Source organism: Pezoporus flaviventris, unplaced genomic scaffold (assembly GCF_033815535.1).
Source record: "Pezoporus flaviventris isolate CSIRO_AGI_PZ_B2104156 unplaced genomic scaffold, CSIRO_AGI_Pfla_v1 ptg000037l, whole genome shotgun sequence".
NCBI lineage: Eukaryota > Metazoa > Chordata > Aves > Psittaciformes > Psittacidae > Pezoporus > Pezoporus flaviventris.
Window position 1 is genome coordinate 9,005,903 of NW_026892585.1, and position 13,662 is coordinate 9,019,564.

The 13,662-nt window shown below is 44.6% G+C and overlaps 1 protein-coding gene across 1 annotated transcript in view; it reads left to right on the forward strand.

Annotated features, from left to right (window-relative positions):
• LANCL2 (LanC like glutathione S-transferase 2) overlaps positions 1-11,475 on the forward strand; it is a 29,671-nt gene extending 18,196 nt beyond the window's left edge. The window contains exons 6-9 of the mRNA XM_061464625.1: positions 3,075-3,257; positions 5,393-5,569; positions 8,952-9,024; positions 10,262-11,475. Of these exons, the coding sequence (XP_061320609.1) occupies positions 3,075-3,257; positions 5,393-5,569; positions 8,952-9,024; positions 10,262-10,377 (549 nt within the window). The 3' untranslated portion in view covers positions 10,378-11,475. The remainder of the gene's footprint in view (positions 1-3,074; positions 3,258-5,392; positions 5,570-8,951; positions 9,025-10,261) is intronic.
• The last annotated feature ends 2,187 nt before the right edge of the window (positions 11,476-13,662 follow it).

The window sequence follows — 13,662 nt, forward strand, 5'->3', positions numbered from 1 at the left end:
CCTTTCTCTCTTCTCTGGTGACTTTTAGTTTCACTGTCCTGAAGCTTTTGGAAGACTACCCTTAATCACACCTTAGTCTTCAGTACACTTTTATTCTGTAGATGCTCGTCTTCCTTATCCCCCCTATCTCTTCCCCAAAAATCTGATGTTCCTTAGTGCATCTGTGCCCCTGCTCTCCTCTTTCTGTTGTCCTGAGACAGGAGGTATGCAGAAGAGAGGAACACTCTTCTGTATACCTCAGTATGTTTCTCTCTTCTGTATACCTCCTCTTTCCCACACTTGAATCCATTCCCTCCTGCCCTGAGATTCTGCCATAGGATTGCAGTGTTTTCCAGAACAGTGTGTTTCATCCCTCTGTATCTTACTTCTGTTGTGCAGTCAAGAGGAACCTTAAGATTCATTACAGAAGATGACCATAGAGCTGTAAAATTTGTATTGTTCCTGTTCCTGTTTTATAAAGGTGCTCCCAGTCTGTGCATTTCTGTAAATGTCAATTTTCTTAGCAGCTCCTGCAGAATGACTTTCCTTCAGGCAAGTGGAAGGACTGTACATCCTTGCAGCCTGAACCTGCATACAGATGTTCACTACAGAAGTGACTGAGCTGATATTTGGTGATGCCGCTGTTCCTCAGTTGCAAAAGATGCTGTGATTTCCCCCCCAGCTGTTTCAGATTAACTCACACCAATTCCACCAGCAGCTCAGGCTAAAGTGGCTGACTTTGCTATGGAAGTGGCTACTTCTCTGCTCCTCGGGGGACGTGTTAACCTTACTACAGCCATTTTCTGCAGTGACCAACTCACTGGGGTCTTGGGCAGCTCTGATTTACTGGCCTTACACTTCCTGCTTTCTTCAGCAAGCATGTCTACCTCCTTCCAGCTCCCTCATCTTCATACAATCATAGAACAGTTAGGGTTGGAAAGGACCTTAAGATCATCTAGTTCCAGCCCCCCTGCCATGGGCAGGGACACCTCACACTAGACCATGCCACTCAAGGCTCTGTCCAACCTGGCCTTGAACACTGCCAGGGTTGGGGTCATTTACCACTTCTTTGGGCAACCTGTTCCAGTGCCTCACCACCCTCACAGTAAAGAATTTCTTCCTTGTATCTTCCTGGCTTCCATTTTTCCTTCCCTAGCTCTGCTGGATTTTCTGAGAAACATCTGGTGCTTTAAAGAAGCCTCTCACTCTTCATTTACTATTCAAGGCTGATAGCAGAAATAGTTGCACAGTGCTTCTTGGTTTAAGCAGAAGCTAGTCTACATGTTAAAATCATAACTTTACATATAATTGCTGCTTTTAAGAATTGCCACAAAGCCATTGTTTATGCAGCACTAGATTACGGTCTTTTCACTGTACATTAAATATTGTGAGTCATGCAGAATTGAGTCATCCACCTCAGAAGAAGATGGCGTATCGGAGTTCATCCTTTCCCCATCCCTCCCACGCCGAATAAGAAGGATTCTTCTGTGTTTTCAACAAAGAATTCAGGAGATGGTTTGTTGAGTGCTTGTTTGATAACAAAAGAATCCAGCATTGCACCTGAGACCATCATTTCTGTACAATGCCTTTATGAGGAAACATGTACTGCTGGATTTATTTCCAGAAAGCTACTGGAGGAATAGGACCTCAGCAGTGTTAAATAACTTGGCCAGGAGGTAGAGGGGGCATTCTGAAGTGCTAGCTAGGGAATGCGGAATCCTAGCCCCTTTCACTAACTCTGAAGCAAAAAATGACTGTTTTTACATCATTCTCTTGGCCAGAGGGTCAGGACACATGCCTGTAGGTTGCTTTTGTAGGCTGGAAGTAGGTGCTGGGAACCTCAGCAGCTTGGGCAAAGAGCTCACTTGTACTCAGATCTTCTCAAAAGCACAAGGTGTGAAGGTTTGTGAAGAGCTCTGCTCTTCTTGGATTTACCTCCCAAGAACAGATGTGCTGGGCTGGGCTTGCCTTGCACAGCTCAAGACTGAAGGCATTTATTGCTGGTACCATCCCATTTGCCTTCTGCTGAAGGGGTGCAGCGTGAAATCAGAGCCCCAAACAAAGCTTCCCCCAGTGCCTCCCAACCCCACAGGTCAGTGAGTGAGGGCTGATCAGCAATAGGGTGTTCCTCATGACAGACTGGTGTGTTCTTGGGTGTATTTCTGATTAACAGCGTGAAGGTTTCTGTTCCACTCACAAAATGCAGAGGTCGACTTTGCTTGAGGAACCTGGTAGGTAGAGATTTGGCAAAACTTTCCTGAAATAGAGGCTTTTGTTTTTTTCAGGTTACTGAAAATGCAGCTATTGAAAGTCTTCCTTCATTTGGCTGTAGACTGCCAACAGCTGCAGACCCAACACATACTGGGTTTCTAAACATTTATTTATGAGAAGCATGCAGGTTGATGGATATATTTTCTTTCTGGCAAGGTTATAAACTAAATATAGGAAATGAGAAAGAAAATTCAGAATAGCAATCTAAGGATGAGTTTGCAGTACAAAGATGTTCAGCTACCAATAGCTGTTGCTTCTGAGATTTGGAAATGCAGATTTATAACCCATAGCTTCAGGGAGTTTTGTTTATGCTGGAAAACTTGACTTTCATAAGCTTTTTCCAGGTATGCCACTACTTATTTACACTCTTCTTCATTTCCTGGGAAACAGGGCAGGTTTGTCTGTGTCAATTCCTGCTAAAACAAAATGTGTAACCCATTGTGTTTTAAGTGTGTATTATGAGCAACATAGCTATAAACCATCTTTCTCCTGTAAGTGTTCTCTTATTCTAAGCTATAAAAAGAGGCCTGGGAGTCTTGAAATCCACATTCTGTTCTCAGTTCTGCTGTAGTCTTTCTGTGTCACCTCCAGTAAGACAGGTGACAACTTGGTGCCCCAGTTTCTTTGTCTCTCCAGTAGCTGTAAAAATGCTCTTCACAATGGTATTGTAATCAGACATTAATTAAATCTGTATGAAGCAATTCAGAGTATTTGGATCGGGGGCACATATGTAGGATACTCGAAAGTAGATTCTAACATGAAGTGTTGATACACAGTTTGTTACTGCTCCTGTTAATGGTTTTGTGCTTTCTTGTATGCTTTAGCCAATTGCAAATGTGGGCCAGGAGACCCTGACAGAGCTGGTGAAGCCAAGCATTGACTATGTGCGCCATAAGAAGTTCAGATCTGGGAATTACCCATCGTCACTGAGCAATGAGACTGACAGACTGGTTCACTGGTGCCATGGTGCCCCCGGAGTCATCCACATGCTCATGCAAGCTTACAAGGTGAATCGCTGTGTGTTCATATAGACCTCTGTTTTTACAGAGACCTGTATGTAGGCTTGTTAGATTGTAAGGCTTGCATTTTCCATCTTTCTAGGTCTACTTTCAAACAGAACCCAGGCTAGGCACCCAAAAATCTTAAAATGCTTACATAGGTATGTTTGTAAAGGAAATAAGTGGGTAAAAGTGCTTCTCAGGGTGCTGGTGGTTAGTAGGCTTTAGGCTCTCTTGGAAAAGGGCCATGTATTTAAGCAGTTTTGGGTCCTGGGTAAGACTATTGACCTAAATTCCTCGAATCTTCATCCCAAGAGTTTTAAGAGTGATGTTGGTTTTCGGAAGCGTAGGTTCATGTGTCTTGCCAAAGAACATCTTCCGTAAATTACTCCATTAATGAGATAGAGCTCTTGGGAGCTTACCACCAGAGCAAAGGTCCCAGGCGCCTTCTAGGGCATAAATATAACTGCTGAGCTACCACAAGCCTACTGTTTGCTCTTCTCCATCCTTAACTAGGTTTGCTGTCTCTCTTGTGTTGTGCACTTCTGATTTGCGTGGCATTTGAAAGTATGCCATTTAATTACATTCATGCAAATTGATTCTTGCTTTTGACAGCCCTCCTTGGCAGATTCCCTGCTCGGGTGGGCTGATGAAGAGCAGGCTTGGTTTATGGAATAACTACTCTTACTGCTACCTGCAATGTGAGCTGTAAATCTCTTACAGCATTGCCACATGGAGCAGCAGTCACAGTTGCTTTTTCTTTGGGCTGTAGTAGGAGGTTAACACTGCAGACTACTTAAGTTTATTTTCTCTTTTAATTCTTCTTCCCCCTTCTTTGTCATAGACTCATGGAATGGTTTGGATTGGAAAGGATCTTGACATCATCTAGTTCCAACCCCCTGACATGGGTAGGGACACATCACCCTAGACCATGTTGGCCAAATGTGTTGGTTACCCCAGCACAAAATACTTTCTGGGAGATAAGAGGGTTAGGGCCAAGTTCTGTTTAACAGTCTCCTGGCCTCTTCTTACATTTGAGGTGATGGGGATATGATGCTTTTGTTTTTATGTTACACTTTTTAAAGAGGCAATAAGAAAATTAGGGTACATTTTGCTGGCTGTGCTTTCCTTCACACCAAGCACACGGACTTGTGATAAAGCAGTGTTTGTCCTGGAAATCAAACACTGTTGCCAGGCCTTAATTTGATGTTCTACAGCTCAGTAGCTGGCAAACCCTGTTCAGAGAGACGGCCTTTATGAAGCTTATGGATTTAAGAATCTTGCATGTTAATTGCTTCTTAAATAACCTGGCAGGGAAGCTGTTTCTAAAGGACTAAGTCTACAGTAGTGCATCAGTTACTTGGTTTTGGTGTGTTCTTGATCTGTAGAGAGGCTTAGGCAAAGGGAAGCAAAAAAGTAGCCTTACGAAGATGGGAATCTGGTGATGTTCAGTTTAATTACTTTTATTTTCTGCTGTCTTTATGGGCTCTCTATGTGCAAAGTGCACTTCAGATGCAATAAACCCTATAAAACTGCTCCTTTGCCCAACTGGCTAGTGCTTCTGAGTATTTCTAATACAAATACTAATCAAGGTACTGGGGTGTTCCTCCTTGTAGTTGTGACAGAGAAAGGAGCCCTGTGCTATGCAAAGAGATATTCTTGTGCATTTTTGACATGGAATTGAAGGCAGACATAACCAAGTCTGAGTAGCCAGGAAGAATTACTCAGGCAGATTGGGACCTAGCCCTTTGGGATTATATTTGATGGCCGGTATTGTGTGTTACATTTCTTGGAGGCAAGAATTACATTTCTGTATTTCAAATCAAATGATGTTGTGGCTTGGGAATGGAGGGAAGGATCAAAAAGGACCATAGATTATAGGCTGTAGAACCAAGGGTCTTGAACTTGAATTTTTCCTTTAGGGTCCTGATTTCAGAAGCAAAAACCTGAGAAGTTCTGTCTGTTTCTATGCAGAGAAAGGAGAAGCAACTTAGGAAAGCAAGTCTATGATGAATGGATTATTAAAATTTAAACAAAATTTTATATGGAAAAACTCCAACAGTAAAACAGTGCTCAGGTCCAGCTTTCTTTTGTTGTCATTAGTGTTTTAATTTCTGTGTGTTTATTCTCTGTTTTTATTCCAGACTTTTAAAGAAGATAAATACTTGAAAGATGCTATGGATTGTAGCGATGTCATCTGGCAGAGAGGTTTATTGAGAAAAGGATATGGGATCTGCCACGGTACAGCTGGCAATGGCTACTCCTTCTTGTCTCTCTATAACCTAACTCAGGACAAAAAGTACCTCTACCGAGCTTGCAAGGTGAGCTCTGCAGCATCCCAGCACGATCACTGTTCCTTTCACATCGTAACACCCGTGCAAGAATAAACTGTGCTTGGAGCAGGCTGTTGTGTGCTAGAGCTGGAGCTGGCTGTGCTGCTGGTGGTACAGCAGGGTCCCATCACTTGCTCCCAGTGAAACACACCAATATTCTATAAAGAGGAAAGAGCTAATCACGTACTCAGACATTGAGTCTGAAATCAGCCTCCCTGCATAATAACTGACTGATGTTACGTGGCGCTAATTATTCCATTGAGACATCCACTGTCATCCGCAGCTCCTCAAGCGATACTGTTTGTAGTCTTTTGTAATTATTTGTTTTCAGACTAGTGCCTGTGTGGGGCTTTCAGAGCTCTGAGCTGCAGTTATTAAATTGCTCACTTGGATTTTTTTCATTAGTACAAATGGCAGAGAATGACACTCGGAATTTTTCTAATGGAATTGTCCATGTTCTGCTGTCAGCCCTGCCAGTTACCAAATACGAGCGCCTTCTCTGCTTCTGTTTCCTCATCTCATAAGACTGTGGTTGGGTTTTGGTTTGTTCTGTTGGGGTTTTGTTTTCAGCTTAGTTCACTGATGTTAGGTTTTGCATTGCAAACATAGCTATTTAGCTGAGGTTAAAAAGTATTGCAATGGGAAATTTTATGAGTTGCTTCTTAGGTGCTTTTAGATGAGCTTGACTGTGTGTAAAGCTACTGTATTCATGGAATCATAGAATGGTTTGGGTTGGAAGGGACCTTAGAGCTCATCCAGTTCCAACCCCCTGCCATGGGCAGGGACACCTTCCACTAGAGCAGGTTGCTCAAAGCCCCGTCTGGTATTCTAAATTACCTACTGTCCATCATCTACCATCAGTATCATCTCCGCTGTCAGCGTGTCCTCTGTCAGCAGAGCTTTAAAAAGTTGTTGCTTGTTTCACATTTACCCAAGCATGACGCCATGAGGACACCTGTAGGCAGACCTGCTTCCTAGAGCACTCCCATGGCACATGTGTGACTTTCTTAAACATGGACTCACCCACTGCTGTTGTGTGAGCCACAGCACCCAAGCAGGCGTTGCTGTTGGCATAGCTGTCAGGCTCTCCCTGTCATCTTTTGCCAGCACTGGCAACTCCCCTTGGTGCTGCATTTCTGGCTCAAGAGAGCCCTGACATTCTTCCATACCAGCCTAGAGAAAAGAAAGCATATATCTGTTTTAAAGGCAAAAAAAGGAGGAGACTCGGTTACATACCTGAAATGCCTTTGAGAGGGAAGATGTGGCACAGTGGCCAGAGGCTGTTTGCTGGAGGTGCCCAATACTGTCAGGTCGGGCAGCATATTTGCAGCCATTCTGCATTTTAGCATCCCTGGCATTCAGTCAGGCCCTTTGGGCTCTTGCAGGGGAAATCCAGAAGCAGGGAGAGGAATTTGCTTGTCTGGCATTCTTGGAGTCTTTTCTTCTTGAGCCAGAACATGCAGGGAAGCAAGCATGCAGTTATGTTGGTACCTGAAGGGATGTAACTGGGGGAACCTGATGGCTCCCCTCCCAGGGGTGTTTGCTCACACTGAAAGCATGGGCCCCAGGGGAAGGAGTCCGTCCAGCAATCCCTGGTTGCTTCTCAAGAGCCATGGAACACTCACAAGTGAACCAGAAGAGCCCTGTGAATCGCAGAGACCGCTGTGCTTCTTGTTTTTGGCCTTGCAGCTTTTCTCCAGCATTATCAGAAAGGCTCCCAGGAGGCTGAGCCTGCCTGGGAGAGGTGAGAGGGGCTGCGGCATCCTTGGCTGCATGCAGCAGGGAGCATCCGAGCTCTGTGCTGCTCAGCGTTGTGATTAAACCATGCAGATGGCAAGCATGCCCAGTCTGTGACAGAGAATGGCAGATGTCATCCTGCTAGGAGAGGTTTCTTTCTTTTCTCCCTTGGTTTAACCAAGATGAGTGTGGCTTACTGGATCTGTGAGTTGTGCTGGAGCTGCAACCTTGTAAATGTTGGTTGTGCTTCAGTAGCCTGGGGTGCATTTGTTAAATCTCTGTTGCAGTTCCCAGGCTGGCAGTATATGCAGTAAGATGTGCATGTTGGAAGAACTGATTGTAGTCTAGAAATATGCCATTAATGTGTTCAGTCCTCACGTATACAATAAGGTTACGTGGGGGATTAAACCTTGGTTTGACGATTTATACCTGTCAGGGGTCCAAAAATGTTTCATTAGTTCTTAATAACAGTGTGGACCACAGTGTTTGTGGGGGTTTTGCTGGGTTTTCCTCAAGACATTCACACACATACACACACCCTTACTAAGGGAAGAAAAAAACCACTTCCCAGTAAAACAGAACAAAGTGGGGGGAAGAAGGGAGAAGATGCCACCCTTTATCCTCCTGTTAAACAGAGTGATGGCTGTGGAGTGATCCTTACACCCCATGTACTCCAGCTCTATGGCTTTGGCACCTGGTAGTTAGTAGGATGTTACGTTAGTAGGTTAACTCTCTGGTTCGTTTGCTAGCAGTTTGCCCAAATTGCAGGGGGAGCTGGGAGAAACCTCTCTGCGCTTTGCTTTCCAGGAATCTTCACACTGTATTTTGGATAAGCAGTGGTTTACTTCCAAGCACAGAAATGCCAGGGGAACTTGTAGCCCCCTGTATGCTCTGGGGAGCCATAACGGAGGAATAGATAGATGGCTGCTATTAAGTTGATCCAGATGCGATTCATAAGTCACATATATATGATGTTAGCTACTGCAGCAGCGTTGATCAGACACTCTGTGAACTCTTTTTAATGGTATTCCATCTTCTGCAGCAAAATATTGATGACCATAATTGTCTAACTGTATATAGAATGGTTTTACATAAGGCTTGGCGAGAGCAAATAAATAATGCTAAGTAATGGCAGCTGGAGATTTAATACTCTGAATTGGTGCAGAGTGAAAGAAAACCAAAATACAACTAACAACACTGAGTCCTGAGCACATGGATAAATAAAGCACCGAGACAGATAAGAAACTGTTATTATAGTGTGAGAACAGTTTGAAACTGAATGTATCTCTTCTTGCAGCATTTTTCATTGCCATATAGCAGGGGTGATTTATAGGAAGCAGAAGTAAAGTACAGCCCACCTAATGACTTTGTTATGGAACTGAAACTTGTGCTATGGAAATACATCTCCTAAAACCTAATTGCAGCCTTGTCATGGTTGAAGTGGGACAAACTGATCTGGGACAGTGATATCTGTGTTGTCTCTGCTTACACTGTTTTAGTACCGAAACGTACCTTTGTGTAGAGATTAAAGAGATGCAGATACTCAAGCTTTCATTTGACAGTCTTAAATCAAAATAATGACTAAAAAAATCCCAAACTCACTTTTGATGTATTTATTTTTTGTGTCCTGCAGTTTGCTGAATGGTGTTTGGAGTATGGTGCACATGGATGTCGTATTCCTGACCGACCTTATTCTCTCTTTGAAGGTAAAGGGATGGCGTTGTAAATGGCATGGCATTATATGGGAAATAGGGCAACCTCAAAGTTTTGGGTTCCTCTGCTATTAAAAATAGACTCGCTCTCTACTATTACTTCCATCTAAAGGAATTCTGTTCCTTAGCTCATCCATATGTTTGAGAAACATAAGGAATCAGGATTTAAAGCAGTGCTGCTGCTTCATGAACAATGAGCCTAGTGTGCCACCTACCACAAATACATGAAATTACAGCAGACCAAATAGGATTATTTTACAAAGAGGCCAATCCAAGATGTGAATACAAGTAGTTATATGCTTGATTCCTGCTATATGCTGCGTTATTGTCTAAATATTTAAGGGGAGAAATGGAACTATTCTCATTCATGAGAGCTCCCTTCCATGCACAAGGGGAAAAAAGCAGGCATAAAATCTGTTGTATAACAGCTTTGAAATCTGTTGAGATGGTGAAGTAGTGCAGCAATAGGACGATTCATGCTTTAATGCTGCTTTTTATTTAGTTTCTTGATTTGGGGGTCTTTTGTGGGGAGCCAGAATTGTGCATGAAGTTGTCCAAGTCTGCATGTATGCACACGTTTGTTTCATTTGCATCAGGTGCTGTATTTCAGGAAGGTTCCTTTGTTTGTATGTGCTTAGCTGTTGATAAAATAGGATTTTAGTGTTATAAAACTGTGTGTATTTCTATGCTCCCCTGCTTTAGGTGCCTCTGTTTTCTGTCACCCGAAGGCTCTTATTAGGTTATGCTGGTGTTTGTTAGTGCTTCAGGCTCTGCATGACCTCTTTATGAATAGTGAACAGTTGAATCTGTATATCATAAGTATATGATATACTATATATAAGTATATATATGTGTGTTATAAATATATATATAAGTATATACTTATCATCATAAGTATAATGAAGTTTTGCCTTTGTTTTTTAATCACTGAAATGATGAGCAAGAGCTGCTCGAATTCTGAGGGACAGCCCAAAGCTGGGATTTACTTTCTTAAGTGAGGTAGCATTGAGGTTGTGCAGCTGAAAAGATGCCAGCAGGGAGAGCGTGGTTCTGCCATTCACCTTTTCAAGTGAAACTTGGTTTCCTGAGCACAGTACAAATGAACTTGCTTTTCTATAGGCCCTATTTGATCTGGTGAGGAGGTGTTCAAACATGCGCTGTTGCCTTTGCTGTCATCTCTGCTATTTTAATGTCAAAGATGCACAAGAATCCCTTTCTCATTATGTTTTAGGCATGGCTGGAGCTATTCATTTCCTCTCAGATATTTCAGTACCGGAGACTTCCCGGTTTCCAGCATTTGAACTTGGACCTCAAAGGAGGGAAAACAAAGTGGAACAGGACAGCTAAAACATCGTTTTGAAAGGAAACTGATGCCAAAAGAGATGAGACTGTTCAGTGCCTCTGATACCGAACCAACTCGACCCTGAGCTGACAGATGGATAAACCCCTTGTCTCACCCCACCCCTGCCCCAGAGGACCATGAAGTCATTGGAGCATGAATGGGAGAAGCCACATTTCAGTTCTGTTAAAGTGACAGCCTCAGAAGTAGGACAAGAGAAGTCAAGTTTTGAACTCTCTCTCTCCTGTTGTATTTGTCTTCTTCAGGTCTCTGACATGCTCTGCATGTTTATAGGTGTTGTGTGTTGACTCGAGTCTTTTGTTGTTAGCAAAAAGCTGGTCCCTGTGTGAATCTCTGTCCTGTACCTTTGTGCATGACTCACGACAGCACTGTTGCCTTCTGCAGCGTGGTTATCCAGAGAGCTCCACCTTATGCCAGAGTTTGCTGCAGGACAGTGCCCAGCTTCACTGCTGAGCTGGCAACTTCTAAAGAGATGAAAAACATGTTCATGTTCATATTTTTCCGCATTTTTCTCCATAGTTCCTAGAAGCTAAAGTGATGGAGATCAGCCTTTTTTGGTGAAGAGGTATGTTCTCAGAGAAGTTTAAAGGGACATGAATTGTCTTTTGCTGCTATTGCGGGAGGGTTTTGCTGAAAGCCTGAAAAAGAGGCTTCCTTTGATACCTGCCCCTGTTTAGTGTGTTAGGCACTTAGAACAGGATGGGGATGCTTGTCCCCACCTCTGCAAAGCCACAGCCCATGGCACGAGCTTAAACTGGAGGTTGAGTCACCCATGGGAACCTCCCACTGCCACCAGCAGCAGAGCAGGGATGGCATTAACTGTGCTTCTCCTCTCCTGTACATGGCTTTCTAATAGGCCTGTCCTGCAGCATCTAGTATTGAATGAGTAAGGGAGGGTGTCAGTGCAAGTTTCTCACCCTGGTAACTCAGGATGGCTGTGGCTTCCAGAACCAAAGCAGTGATTTGTTCTGGGCCCTTCCCTCCCTCTCCCAGCCCAGCTGTGTTTAGCCCATGTAGTATTACAGGAGTGATAAATACCAGCTGCTTGTGGAGGCCACAGAAGATTAATGAGCGCTATGAAACCATTGCTAGAGGGTGTAATTGATGTTTATTTCATCTTAAAATCCAAACAGAAAGAGCCCTTTGCCCTTAGTTTTAACTGTGCTGCTGGTGCTCTGCTTCCCATTGTAGTGTGGTGGGGTTGTGAAATACTAGACCTGCCTCCCATTGCTCCTGAGGCTCTTGGTTTGGAAGTAGTGGGACACACTCCGAGTACACTTATAGCAGGCTTATATGTGCCAGATAGATAGATGGTAAATATACTTACTGCTGTCACCTGCTCAAGCTCTGTTGTGATCCTTCCCCCAGGTCTCCTTGTGCTGTGTCATTCCAGGTGCTTATTTTAATGGATGTGTGACTTGTGGGCCATCTGCTGAGCTCCAGTGTTTGCAGACAGGCTTGGAAATGCAGTGTTGCCTAAGTGACTTCCTTGAACCTTAGAGAGTCTGTTCGCAAATCCATTGGGATGTTAAATCATCTCCACATTCCGTTCTGCCAGTGCAGGGACAGCTTAATGTCACAGTGTGACTCCTCCTGGTTTGTCGGGTAGGACTAAAACAGCAGAGCAGCTTGGGCAAAGGGCAGAAAATGAGTTGTGAGACACCAAACCCAGCTGTGTCTGTACAGCCTGGGGGCAAGGGAAAAGGCAGCAGGAGCAAGGGATGCTCCAGGGCAGGGAGGTGGGGTGAGGCAGACCTGAGCAGAGCTGCAGCAAGCAGTGAGTGACAGGGAGAGCAATGCGCAGAGTGAACCACCAGAGACCATCTCAAATGAGATGTTCCTCCATGGCACAGGCCTGACTCTCAGCCTGTGCATCACTGATCCTGCCCATAGGTAAAGCCAGGGAGGAACCTTGCCCAGGGTGAAGTCTCTCAAATTCTAGGAAAGGAGGCAGGGGACAGCTCCCATCCTGCTCCACATCACCCTACCCCTTATTTTCTTTCCCCTCCACACCTGGGATGGGTTAACAGGGGCTTGGGGCAAATTGCAAGCATGTGTTGTACTGACAGCTTCACATGGGGGGGCAACAGGCAGGTGTTCAGTCAGTGACGGTATAGAGAGATATATATATATATATATACACACACACGCATATGTTGGCTGCTGAGCTTGGAGTGGCACCTGAAGGAATTCCCAAGGGAATTAAAACTTGCTGGTTTAAAAAATCCATATGCATCCACACACTTGGAGACCTGCTTGGTATTAAACTCTTCTAAGATGCTTGAGTGCACCCATCAAACTAAGGAGCCAGTCAGCTATCAGCTCTTTGTGTACCATAGCCAGTCTTCTGCTGCACTGGGGCACGACACTGACTTCCTCCACAGAATCCTCTTGGAATTGAGCAAGACTGGAAACGTATTGAGTTGGGAAGTGTCTGACAGTGCACCTGCCTCATGATGTGACTTTCCCTGTGGCTCTTCCTTCCTGTTCCTCACAGTGCTGCGGGATCTGGGTGGCCAGCTAAGAAAGGGTATTACGTGAAGGTGAAAAGAGGCATTTCACCAAGGCATTGTTTTCACAAATCACTTCAAACTAAAAATGTGGAAAATGTCTTAATATTCCCTGGTTTGCTTTGTCCGTGTGTAATAAGTCTTATCTGTTGCAAAAAGCAGTAGTGTTAATAGTGGAGATGCTCTTTGGGCAGAAAAAGAGGAAAAAATGCTGATGTTTTGTTCTTTGGCTTTATTAGTAAAGATCAAGCTGTGTGGTGGTAACTGGTGTGATTCCTTGTGGTGTTTTCCTTTTTCTGTCTTCCTGTTATACTCCTTCCTTCCCCCAGCCCCGGGGCGAGAGCTGTCCCACTGATCTGACCTGCCCTGGGCAGGGACACCTTCCACTAGAGCAGGTTGCTCCAAGCCCTGTCCAACCTGGTCTTGAACACTGCCAGGGATGGGGCAGCCACAGCTTCTCTGGGCACCCTGTGCCAGTGCCTCAGCACCCTCACAGGAAGAACTTCTGCCTAAGAGCTCATCTCAGTCTCCCCTCTGCCAGGTTTAAGCCATTCCCCTTGTCCTGTCCCTACAGGCCCTTGTCCAAAGCCCCTCTCCAGGTTTCCTGCATCCCCTTTAGGCACTGGAGCTGCTCTATGGTCTCCCCTTAAGGAGCCTTCTCTTCTCCAGGCTGAACCAGCCCAGCTCTCTCAGCCTGGCTCCAGAGCAGAGCTGCTCCAGCCCTCACAGCATCTCCAGACCCTCCCTCAGGATGAACTCTGT